General features: G+C 40.8%; 2 protein-coding genes across 4 annotated transcripts in view; one reads left to right on the top strand and one right to left on the bottom strand.

The window, feature by feature from the left end:
• Positions 1-5,612, top strand: part of glis2b (GLIS family zinc finger 2b) — a 36,803-nt gene extending 31,191 nt beyond the window's left edge. Inside the window, exons 4-7 of one of the 2 annotated variants that reach the window (XM_028456047.1) lie at positions 2,396-2,533; positions 2,613-2,746; positions 3,632-3,750; positions 3,840-5,612. In XM_028456047.1, the coding sequence (XP_028311848.1) occupies positions 2,396-2,533; positions 2,613-2,746; positions 3,632-3,750; positions 3,840-4,582 (1,134 nt within the window). In that variant the 3' untranslated portion in view covers positions 4,583-5,612. Of the gene's footprint in view, positions 1-2,377; positions 2,534-2,612; positions 2,747-3,631; positions 3,751-3,839 lie in introns of both variants that reach the window. The other variant, XM_028456046.1, reaches the window with a different exon arrangement.
• A 4,237-nt stretch (positions 5,613-9,849) lies between these two features.
• Positions 9,850-12,738, bottom strand: part of LOC114467874 (mitochondrial import inner membrane translocase subunit tim16-like) — a 130,754-nt gene continuing 127,865 nt past the window's right edge. For both annotated transcript variants that reach the window (XM_028454371.1, XM_028454370.1), the window contains 3 exons: positions 12,516-12,652; positions 10,785-10,850; positions 9,850-10,033 (listed from right to left, as the gene is read on the bottom strand). In XM_028454371.1, the coding sequence (XP_028310172.1) occupies positions 9,944-10,033; positions 10,785-10,850; positions 12,516-12,652 (293 nt within the window). In that variant the 3' untranslated portion in view covers positions 9,850-9,943. The remainder of the gene's footprint in view (positions 10,034-10,784; positions 10,851-12,515; positions 12,653-12,738) is intronic.

Genomic DNA, 12,738 nt, shown 5'->3' with positions numbered 1-12,738 from the left:
TGCCGTTCAAATGACTCGGCCAATCAGAATGGCAGGTATGGGGGCTGCTATACTCTCGTTAATTTTTGTTCATTTTGTACATTTTTGTTCATTTCTGTTTTGTGTTTGATGAGTGAGCGAAGGTAAACATAGTAACAGGTCGCCAAAAATGGTCCAAAATTGGCAAAAACGTGGCAAGAAAAGAGTGTAAAGTGACTAAAAGGGCCATAAACATTCAAACAATGGGCAAATAAAGAGGAACTAGGTCATTTATGTAATGGCAAAAGGTAGCTTAAATGGGCAAAATGTTCCAAACAATAGTGAAAAAGGGCAAAATGTAGCAAACAATAGTGAAAAAGGGCAAAATGTGGAAAACAATAGTGAAAATTGGCAAAATGTAGCAAGCAATAGTGAAAAAGGGCAAAAATGTGGAACAAAAAGAGGCAAATATAGGGGAAAAAAGGAAACAAGTGATATTTATCCAGCAAAAGTTAGCTCATTAGGAGGAAAATTGGCCCAAAAAAGTCAAGAAAAGACAAAAATTGGATTCAAGTGTCAAAAAGAACTTGCAAAAATGTACAAAAAATAAGGAAAAAGGGATATTTATTGGCAAACGGTAGCTAAAGTCTGAAAAAGGTGTCAAAACATTTTGAAAAGGGGCAAAAATGGGACAATTCAAATGAAGACATAAAAAGCCACATGTTGAGCACCACTGACTTAATTACAGCTTCTACATGGTGTCCTCTGATAATGTAGTGCACTGGTCTGGACACAAAATGCCAGGACTGAATTTTTATCCCGGTCCACCCCTGGACACCGTCCTGCAGGACCGCGATGCATCTGTCCTGTTATTAAAGCTGTGAAGCAGAGTTCATTCACCAAGCGTTGGATTGTTCACCCACTAATGGGGAACGTGTGCTGGGATTAGACTCGTTCAGTTCACCGTGATGTTCAGTGGCTGTTACAGTTCAGTCATTCCTCTGCAGGGATGATGCTCAGTAATATTCTGCCTCCCGACACCCGCTGGCACTGGACACATTTGTGCAACTCACTGAAAAATCCACACGTGGAGCGCTCCGTGACATCGGCCACACCCTCACCTTTACCTGAAAAAAATAGCATCCTATACGCCAGGAAATATGATCCATATAAATGTGAAGGACAGTGAGAGTAAATAAAAGTGACTTTATCTGCTGGGGTCAGTAAACAAGAGACAACATCAGGTTGTGTCACGCTCACAGAGGAGAATCAGGTGATTGGAGGAGTGGGAGGAGTCTATGTGAGGGAGAGAGAGAAAGAGGGGGGTAACGCTTATCAAACACCTCTTGTGTCCCAAACAAACAGCTCTGTCAGTGCAACTTGCACTCAGTGGCCCTACTGGCATACCGTGTGTTAGTGTGTGTGTGTGTATGTGTGTGTGTGTGTACATGCATAATTGGATTTAAGGGAAAGCTACAGCCATGCAGACCTCACGCCGCTTAATTCAATTATCATGCAATTGAATTGCAACATGCTATAGCTGAGGATATTCACTGGCCTGACGTCCTCCAGAGCTTCTTTAGTTCCTACTCAGCTTTTTAAAGCTGTCATGTGGACACTCATTGCTCACTTTATTAGGTACACCTGCTTAAGCTCATTAAAGCCATTTGCTTTAATAAAATAAAAAAATTCCCCCTAATTTTTTTTTTCTTATGTCATAGATTATCGTAGACTGATTTCTGACCAAAATATCGATAATCGTAGTATCGTCATATCGTGAGATAATCGTTATCATGAGCTTTGTGTCGCGTATCGTATCGTGAGGTACCCAGGCGTTCCCTAATTTGGAGGTCAAAATGAGTATGAGTAGTACGTTAGTATGACATTTGGAACACGGCCTCTGTCTAGTTTTCATGCAGCTGTTGTCAGCCACATGGATCTGGACCATGATCTTTTTTTACATCTCTTTTCTCTCCGTCCGTCTGCGTTCCTTGGATCTCATTAGAGAACAGTTTATCAAGGCTCTGCTCTATTTGAGTGTGTCTGTGTGGCAGCGTTAGCTCTCTGAGGCGCTGCTGGAGTTCATTGATTCTCACAGCTTTCATGCTGTGCTATTAAGGGAGGCAGTGTGCCTAATCAAGGACAGAGGGCTAGACTTTGGAGAAAGGGTTAGTGTTTCTGCACAGCACAGACTGAAGGAGCGCCACTACCTGTAATTTAATTGATAGTGTTTAAAGTAGAAGAGGCACTCAAAGAGCATTTCAGCTTTCAGTGGTGCTTGTCGATTTTTTTACTTAGAGCTTTGCTTTTATACCTAAAACCTGAAATTGTTTTCTTTCTCGAGCTTTTTGATGCATGAAATAGAAAAGTCATATTAGCGTCGAGCAGTTCGATAACATGGTTTGTGTTTGTTTATCAGAATTCTCACATTCCACAGACTTTTCAGTTTTTCGTGCCAATCGGAGCTGGAGCTGGTCTTCACCTGCCTTCCTCCATGTTTATTGGCCACACAAGTGACAAGAGAACCTCCCCCGACCTGTCGGCAGATGAACAACTGGCCTGCCACTGGAAGAAGGTACGTTTTAAAAAATAATCTGAATAAATCTCTCTATTTTCCTATTGGAGATGTTGATTTGGTGTTGTTTTCCCTTTAGTGTCATCTCCTTTTTGACTCCCTGCAAGACCTTGTGGATCATGTAAATGATTTTCACGTGAAGCCTGAAAGGGATTCTGGGTACTGCTGCCACTGGGAAGGCTGTGCTCGCAAAGGGAGAGGGTTTAATGCAAGGTGAGAAAACACCTTCTCTGGACCTGTGATTTGGAGGTGCTGTGGCACAACGGATGTGCCTCTAACTGTTCAGTGTAGTTCATTCTTTTTTTTCAGTTACCAACACTCTAGAGCAATGATTGTCAACTGGTGGGTCTGGACCCAAAAGTGGGTCGCGGACCTGTACTGGGTGGGTCGTGAACAGCTGCTCAAAATTACTTCATGTCTCTCCTGTTGGACTTTTTATTTTGAAAGAAACTTTTCTATGACAGGCATGGTGTGAAATGGATGTTGCACAGAAAATGTATAGATTTATGTTTTAAAAAAGATTATGTGTGTATTTTCAACAGCTATTTGTGGAAAAACTAAATTTGGTTGGTTGAATTCTAAAAACAAGTGGGTCGCGATTTAATGACGGTGACAAAATGTGTGTCCCAGGGTGAAACCAGTTGAGAACCCTTGCTCTAGAAAGTGTCTTTGCTCCATGTCAGTAGGTATAACAATAACTTTGTGATGTTGGTGTAGATTCTTTGATTATGTATCACAGGACTTTGGTGGTTCTCGAATTGTTAAAAAGTAACTAAACCCCTAAGCCACTTTTTTTTCCCTGCTGAAAACAAATGTATTTGTGTATGAAGTCATGTTGTTTGATTGATTCTTGTTCAACTCTTGACATTTTAGTCAAAGATATTTGGAGTATTTTGTTGTGAAAACGAAAGTGTGACTGCCCTCTATGGGTTGAAACCTGGCTATTACAAGAGAATTTAGCTATTGACTGAGAATGGGGGTTTCTTACATCATGAACCACCACTGTTAGCCCCCCCCCCCCCCAATAAAACCTACCACATGTGAACTCTGAAATATGTGGCAGGTAAAGAATGATAAAATGTGCTTCTTCGTTTGCAGGTATAAAATGCTCATCCACATCCGCACGCACACCAATGAGAAGCCGCATCGTTGTCCCACCTGCAACAAGAGCTTCTCACGCCTTGAGAATCTAAAGATACACAATCGCTCACACACAGGTCAGTGGCCTAGCCTCCTTGGGCCCGGCAGAAGCTCATACCCAATGTTTAAAACCATGTAGTTTTAAACCTGGATATTCTCTCTGCAGGTGAAAAGCCGTACATTTGTCCTTATGAAGGTTGCAACAAACGTTACTCCAACTCCAGCGATCGCTTCAAGCACACACGCACTCACTATGTGGACAAGCCTTACTACTGCAAGATGGTGGGCTGCTTAAAGCGGTACACAGACCCCAGCTCTCTGCGCAAACACATCAAAGCCCACGGCCACTTTGTGGCTCAGGAGCAGGGCTCCCCAGGTGGGGTGGGCTCTTTGCTGAAGGGGTGTCACAGTGGGGGCCTTGCCAGCATTCAGGGGAAGGATTCAGAGTTGTCTTACATGAGCGGAGCCCACATCCTCCTTCCGGGGACAGCGGCCGCTCTCCTGGGAGGACACGCTCTGCAGGGGCTCAGAGGAGGTCTTCCCCTGTCCCCCCTCAGTCCCCGGCCTCTGGACCTCAGTGCGCTGGGTTGTCCCAGCTTGCCTTCAGGCAGTCTGGGAAACACGTCCCTCCTGTCCTTTAATGGTTCCCCACTGGGCCTAGCCAAGTCCCCTCTGCTGTCTCCAGGGTTATCCTCCTCGTCTTTGGGACTGCCAATGATGCCCATGCTGGGGGCCTCGTCAGAGCACAGGGCCAGAAAGCACCAAGCAAAGAAGGCCCGTGGAGAGGAGTCCAACAATGGGGTGACTAGAGGGGTACTGAACCTCTCCACAGGAGGATCCCATGACCCCTTATCCTGGGTGGTCATCCCTCCAGGCACTGTGCTGCTCAAGCCAGCTGTGGTCAACTGATTGACTCATACTCACCCCTACACATTCCAAAAGAGCTCAGGGGGTCAGGGTGGGAGGGTTAATGCCATAGTCGGGGTAGGGTTGGTCATCACGGATGATCCACGCAATTATGGAGTGTAAAAACAAACAAAACAAAAATACTAACAAATCCTGAAAACACTACACCTCTTTAAACGCAAGCCTCTTGTTTCGTTGGACAACTAAACGTTGAGGCCCAAGAACTTTTCATAAACTCTAGAAATAAGGCTTCTTTCACCTTGTTTCTTCCATATTTTATTCCTATTTGCTGGTTCTATAAACAAGGACCATGAACGTAACAGTCTTAGCACTTTGTTCCTATCGATTTATCCATTAGGTATTTATGTGAACTGTACTTAGACTGTGTGCCTCCAGCTTTGCGGGGAGGCACACACACCACAAATGACGCACTCACTGTTTGGCACATGTGCACGTAACAGGAAGATGTTCAGATTATCGTGATGTCGCATTTTCTTTTTTCACACTGCGGTTAATGATTCAGACAAGCTTGCCAAACCAAAGCAAGTGAACAGGTCAACTAAATAAACATTGTACGTAACAGTGCAAACTGGTATTGAAAATCCAATCTGCTGCTAACTCTGCTCCTCCATGGTGACATGCTAACCTAACGAGGAGCATTTATGACAATCTCTCCCAGGTTTGGGGAGGATGAACACAGACCAACCCAGTCCAGCGGAATGAAACCGTTGTCTGTGGACTAGGGACATATTTTTCTACAAAGACTTTATCACAGCCAAAAATAGACACATTACCTTATGTCTAATCCTAATTTCTGTCTTTGAAAGTTAAGGCACCGGTACATGTGACTGCCCCCTCCGCTAGGGCATGATAATAACACCCTGATTATCATCAACAGAACAGTGGTTGTGTTCAAAATGTCACTAACGTACTACTCATGAGTATATACTGTCTACTATTATATATTATAAGTATGACTAGGATGGTGACACTGAAGTATACTTCCAAGTTTCCCAAGTTGTTTTCTGAACCCACAACGACAAAAACCTGAAGCACACTGAGGCTAAATATCTCAATGTTGATTCTCCACCTTTGAAAAGTCTGAAAACATTTTAAGTGAGAAAGTGACCAAGTAGAATATCAACATGTGGTCATTTGATCCATAAAACTTGCGTAAACACATTTCATGCCAAAATTTCTGAGAATTCCACCATTGTGCAACTGACTAAACTTCAGATTCACTTAAAAACAAGAGCCCTATTTACAAATGCGTTAAAAAACGAATTGAAGACAAGAAGAGATGCGTTTGTTTTGAAAAGGAGATGTTTGCCTTGTAGCTTGAAACCAGTACCAGGATGATTTTACGTTCCGCTCGCAATGCATCATGGGGCAGTCAAGTATGACTAGTGCTGTGCATACCTAAAAAATGTCCCGATATAGTCTAACCTTGGCAGGTCACGAAACAAACATTATTCACAAAGCTTAAAGTACATAAATGCAATACACTACAGTCAATCAACACTATAAAGTGCATGAAAATAAGGGTTACAGTTAAAGTGCTTAAATGAAGGTGTGTATTGCTAGTATGAGTAGTACGTTAGTATGACATATCAAACAGCCCATGTTTTGCTCCTGGATTGACCAGCTGGTTCCCAGTTATTAAATCCTCACAGGCAGAAAGAGCAACAGCATCAGACCCAAAACCCTTATAAGAAAGGTTCATCTTGTCAGATAAACTTAACTTGTGTCACATCACAATGTGCCAAAAAATACCCAGAACGGAGCAACAGGATGGCTGGGATTGTGCTACACTCAATGCCTCATAAAGCTGAACTGACAACAAAGCCACACTTAAAAAAGAAACTTTACTTCATTAAAATGTGTTATTAGACAGTAAGCATGTATTCAGCATTAAATACACTAACTTTGATTTTTTTATTTTTTTTATTTTAATGAAATGTCACTAGGAGACCAGTTGTGATCCAACCCTGTTCACTGTTTCCATGGCTTTGTTAAACGTTTTTGTTGCTGTGACTTTGTACATGTTTGATGTCGACTGTGTCCACAGGTGAGTGGAAGGAAAGCAGGAGATGCTCCTCTCTCCTTTCACACCACTGCCTCATGGGACGTGTTGTTTTTTCACCACCTTCTCTTTCAGGTGTTACATTCAGTTATTTCTGCTTTTTTTTTAAAAAAACAAAAAAACAAAAACAAAAACAAAAAAATCTTGTGCAGTTACGACGAGACATTTTTCAATGTTGACATTGCTTCTCTGTCTTGTGCGACGGGTTCTCTGCCATCTGACTTCTGTTGAGGATGAGTTGCTTTGAGGTGTGGAGGAGACGAGGGGAACACAGATTTAAAAAAACAAAATTTGGGCTGCAGGTGGTGATGCTCAGAGGGTCTAACTTTTAAGGTTATACAGTAGACACTATTTTGCTTATAAATTAGCTGTAAATGAGCAGTGTAATGCATAGAGAATACATGTGACTAACTTTTTTACTTACAACAAATTGTTTACATTTTTTATTTATTCCAGTATCCTCAAAAGCTGATGTCAACATTTCTGTCCCACAAAAGCATCACTAACTTCAATCAATCCCTAACAAAGGCTGTAATAAAGAGTAACTAAACCCCAAAACCACTTTTTTCTGTGGAATACAAATGTATTTGTGTATTAAGTGGTGCTGTTTACTGGTCCAACTCTCAACTTTTTAGTCAAAGTATTTCAATTTGGCATATTTTGTTATAAAGTGTCAGAATGACTGCCCTCTATGGGTTGAAACCAGGCTATTACAATTGAATTATGCTCATGGCTGAGAACAAGATCATGTGACGTTTTAGGACCATCTTGCGTCACAAATAAGCACTGTTAGCCCCGCCCCTTTTTATAATAGCTTCTGTGGGCTCTACAATCTATGGTGAGTAGGTTGGATTGAGAGAAGAGTATATAGAGAGGTATATTGAGTAGCTAGTTTGCATAGCTTAGATGGTTCATTGCAGATTTTATAGTATAGACTGGGCGTGTCTTAACTGCTTCAGGAAGCCCCGCCCATAATCAAAGATTATTTTTTTTTTAGTTATTTTTTAAAGGTCTTAAAATGTAAAATATTGTGTTCAGTTACCACTGTGGTGGAAACAGTCAATGGACCAAATCCATTTCCAGCTCTCTTGACAATCATGTTTTTAATCTGATAGTTTAACATTTATGTTCACAGAGAGGCACACGTAGCAAGGTGATGAAGTGTGAAAATAATAAGCATTTCTCAGAGAGCGAGACAGCCAGGGGAAGGAATGGATGAATAAATAAATGAGCATACAGGGACAAGGAGAGATGAGGAAACCTCAGACACCAGCCTGCAGAAAAGTAGGCCACTGAACTCTGTCTGACCTTTACGGCGCATTTTCCCTCCTTCCTCTTTTTTTTTATCGTAGGCTAATCCCAAAAAAAAACAACTAACAACCACAGTAAACAAAAACAAGGAATAACAAAACCTTGTCCAGCTAAGGTGCTGTGAGGATTCACTGCAGATTTCGGTTTCTCTGCATTATCTCACATCTACTCCCCACCACACACACACACACAACCAGTTTCTGTGTCCTGACTAAAAATTACCTCGCTGTGAGTGGACAATCCCGGCATGTGATGTCATAAAGAGACAGGTGTTAAGTCGGCTAGAGACGGTTTCCATGGCAACAGTGAGAATCATAGATGCGGTGGCTCTCCTCCTCCTCCATCCAACCCCCACCCTCCCTTTTCTGTCTGTCTGTCTCTCCTCTGCTGGTCGAAGGGACAGAGACTAAACATGACACAGATCCAACAGGATCCACATTGTTTTTTTTAATGTTAAATAAGCTGTACCATTAACCCTTTGAGCTCCGCCTGTCATAACGTGTATAGATGAGGATGCTGTCACATGGTTTTGCGTAGTATATCACAAAAAAATGAAATTTAGCAGTAAAAACAAAAATCCTCCGATGTGAACTAAAATGTGTGGATTTATAGTCTTATTTTTGTACAACGTTTAAGGTGGTACGGGCTCCTGGAGATTTGTGGGTTGATCCTGTTTCTGTTAGAAGAAACCAAGAATAGATTAAAGTGTTGACTTGCTCCTCTTTGTAAAGAGCTGCCATTGACTGAAAGTGCCACAGTGTTGCACAAAGGGTTAATGATGAGACTAAGGCCACACGAGGCCTGTTCCATGTTATGTTTTTTGCACATTTGTGAGATATGTCAGTATTCTAATTTTTTTTTTTCCAAGTGCCTTTTTACTATAGGTGACTATAGAATCTTTACACTATATGAAAAAAAAAAAGCGATTATATGAAAATATATTTTTCCTGGCTTCATGTTCTGTGGTTGAAAATGCAGAATTTTAGAGTTGTCAGTTTCAATTTGGTACAACATAGCAGTGTCTCCTGTTTTAGAGGAATTTTATTACGATATTGATAATAATGTCAATGAAAACATGTTTAATAAAGTTGCATTTGATATGTGTGTTTTTTCATTTGTGTCAGATATTTGTGCTTTACTAGTGACTGCACACGCAACTTAAAAAACATTTAAAGGGCCCATGTTAAGCTAAATTGACTTTACAGTGCTTTAAACATGATAAAAGTGCTATTTGGGCTTCATACACATGTCCAAAGTGTTTTTTTCATTGATTCCATCAATCGTTAGTTAGAGGGTGATTCGCTCCTTTCTTACTGCAGGGTGACCCCAAACACCAAGCTCCAATTTGATGACGCGTTCCCACTTTGATGACGAATTTCACGCACAGGTCCAGGAAGCTCTACCGTGATTGACATGTAAACAGACACGCCCACGAATGTGCGCATTGAGCATGAGCTCGGCTACGCAGTGGGTGGGAGGAGGGCGGCCCGTCCTCTGGCCCTACGTCACCGTGCGGGGAGGAGGAAGTCAGTGTCCAGTCTATAGACACGCCCACTCATGAATATGCATAGGTAGGCCGCAAATCAGCCTGTTTGTGTAGAGTTGCTCAGAAAGTGACTTTTCAGAGGCTAAAACTCTGGAAAACGGGTGAGTTTGGGAAAATAAACCTCAAATACTATGTTTTTGGGGTTCTTAGAACTAATGGAGATGGGTGAAATGGATGCCATTTTAAGTGTGATACAGTAAATAAGAAGGGGGAAAAACAGCCTATTTATTTATTTAGGTTTGTCTACTACGAATCATCATTAGATTCAACCTTTATATAATGAGGACAAAGTGTATGTAAAGCCAATTGTGCCTTAAAAAAATGTACACATTTAGGACATGTGAAAAGATATATTTAATTCAGGGTATAATTTACAGAGGATGGGGGGGGGGGGCGATGGATAAAGTATGTACAGAATGATCTATCATGTTTCCGTGTTTTTCTGTGATTGATTTGGTTCTTGCTGTGACTGAATATTGATTTCTTCATCCAGTCGCTCTTTAGCTCGAACAACCTGACAAAAACAAAATAAAAAAAAAAGCAGGTAAGATAAAAAGCTTTAAAAACTTCTTCATCCAAAGGAACTGGTGGAAAAGTTACAATGAAAGTTCAGTTTGAAAACATGACTCAGCATAAAGAGAGCTGGGAGTCACCTGCTATAGTTTAAATAATAGTAAGTGGGTCATGGATGATATTTTCTAAAATGGGCTTCGTCTGACAAAATTTTGCCTGAATATTATGATGAAAATTAAAATAGAAACACTTCAAAAATAAGGTTTAAAAAAGGCAGAATGTTTAGTCATTTTAAAGATGTTTTCGCTACAGCAGTCGTGGGCAGACTGTCACACCATATACAGCATCTTTTTATGCATTTTTTCAATCTTTTTTAACTAAATGAAATGCAGGTGGACAGAAAATGAAGGCGTTGACAAAAACAGAAACATCTGATAACTGTTTATATTATCCAAAGACACTGGTTGTCACTGCTGATAGACTGTTACTCATTCACAAAGAGCTACAAAACATTTATGATCACTGGTTAAAAAAAAAAAGAAAAAAAAAAAAAAAAAGAGCCAAGACTCATTTTAGATTTTCAAAAAAAAAAAAAAAAAAAAAGAGAAAAAATGATAAAGACAAACTTCATGAAATCAGATGAAAACAGTAACTTTAAATGTGAATTAAACAGTTTAAGCACTGCGCTGAACAAGAAGAGAGTTTTATAACGCCTGGAAAGAATCTCAACGTCTAGGGGAAAAAACCCTTACTTTTGATTGGATGTAAAAGGATCCGCCCACCGACTTGTCATTGACTTTAAAAAGGTGATCATATTTCTGTGGAGAGAAAATAAAACACAGCAGTTAATCTTTTTCCTTCCAACAATATAATCCGACTGCTAAACACAACAATCACACAACCATTTTAACAAAAACAAAAAACATCACATTATACACCTTTTCGCACTGACATCAGCATCCGAGACACTTGACCTAGCAACGCCCGCCGCCATTTTAAGAGGGGTATGTTTTTGCTTGACAACCACTATCTACGCTATTTACTGCAGACAACACGAAGCTTTTACTCATTGTCTTAAGAATATTTCAGCAGATCAAAGCCAAAGGCCAAGCACCGATATGAAGAAAAGTTACATCTGGTTGGTTTACACGACTTCTTGTTTTCATCCATCCATCGCTCTTCTGAGTTGTTTCCTGGTTTGTTGCCGCTGTCGGCACTAATCTGGCGAGAACTGCCACCCAGGCCATTTCAAGTGGCAATTCTCGCGAGGCTAGTGACAGCGTTCAGTTGAGTAAGGCAGAGGAATGTTTTTATTTATGTTTATCATTATTACATTAAAATACGGGATATTTACAGTAAAATATTAATACGATACAATGGTGGGAAAAATTGGTAAAATACGGGAGTTTCCCGGTCAAAACGGAATACTTGATAGGTATGTTTATTCCCCCTTTCTTTTTCTCTTTCTCATGGCCCGACCCAGTGGCCCACTGGGGAAAACCCCGGTATCCCCGTATGCCAGTCAGGGCGGACTGGCACCTGTTAGGGGGAATAAACATGGCACGACTCACTCGAACAACTGACACGCTCTGTTCAGAACTCTATTCCGATTCGTGAAAGTGACGTTAAGAATGTCAAGAATGACGGCAAAAACTATATTCGTAAAGCATCATAGTTAGGTGTAAACCCTAGCTAGCTAACTAGCTATAGACATTTCAGTCATTACTGAATAAATTACAATTTAAATGTAGACTAATTCATAATGAATGTCATAAAATCAGTCAGTAAAAATTTAGATCCTCAAAACACACAACCTACCATTAACGAAAAGTCTACTGCAAACGTACGACCACTTTGATTTTGGGCTCCCTGTAGTTCCCTCGTCGTTCGTTCGCCTCGGTGCTTGGATCCGTAATTTCCGCTTCTGGCCTTTTTCTGTAGGTATTCTGTAAAATTGTATCTTTTTCTTTAGCCAGGCGTAGTTATGATAGCCAAACTGCAAGATCTCCATCGTGTAGTCAGCGGTAAATAGCGGTTGTCACGCAAAAACATACCCCTCTTAAAATGGCGGTGCGGGTTGCTAGGTCAAGTGCTGACATCACGTGAAAAAGTGCATCAACATCAAACAATCTGTAATGTTTTGCATAGATACATACTGGGAATATTGCACTGTTGTTTACTGGAGTTATTCATTTAAAACAACATAAATCAGGGCTTATTTTGTAATTTTCAAATGTACACCAATAAAGCCTTTTTTTTATGAATAATGTTTTTTTTATTAATATTACTTTTATAAATACTTAACAGGTGAATCTTGTGTTTGTAAAGCAAGAGTATCTTAAGGTTTCATTTAAAAATCATTCCATCACAAAATGACAATGTATATATATTTAACAGTTTGTGCTTTACTCTTAGTAACGGGTGAGAAAGAAAAACTGTGATTGTTTACCGTTCCCATGGGGACTGTGGGGTGTGTTTAGTACCTTCTGAATATCCTCTGGGGTCAGTGTGGACACATTGAGGATCTGCTGAGCCTCCTGAAGACTCATTCCTGTGATGCTGGACGCTGCAGCTGACTGCTGACCTGGACGGCCTCGGGCTCGTGCTGCTGCTTGACTGGCTGTGATGGGAAAATACCAGTGGGCTGAGAAATGTGACACTAAACACAGGTAACGCAGTAAGACATGGTTGCAATGAAGAGGGACT

This window comes from Gouania willdenowi, chromosome 8 (assembly GCF_900634775.1).
Source record: "Gouania willdenowi chromosome 8, fGouWil2.1, whole genome shotgun sequence".
NCBI classification, from domain to species: Eukaryota; Metazoa; Chordata; class Actinopteri; order Blenniiformes; family Gobiesocidae; genus Gouania; species Gouania willdenowi.
This window is presented reverse-complemented; position numbering and strand designations above follow the sequence as displayed.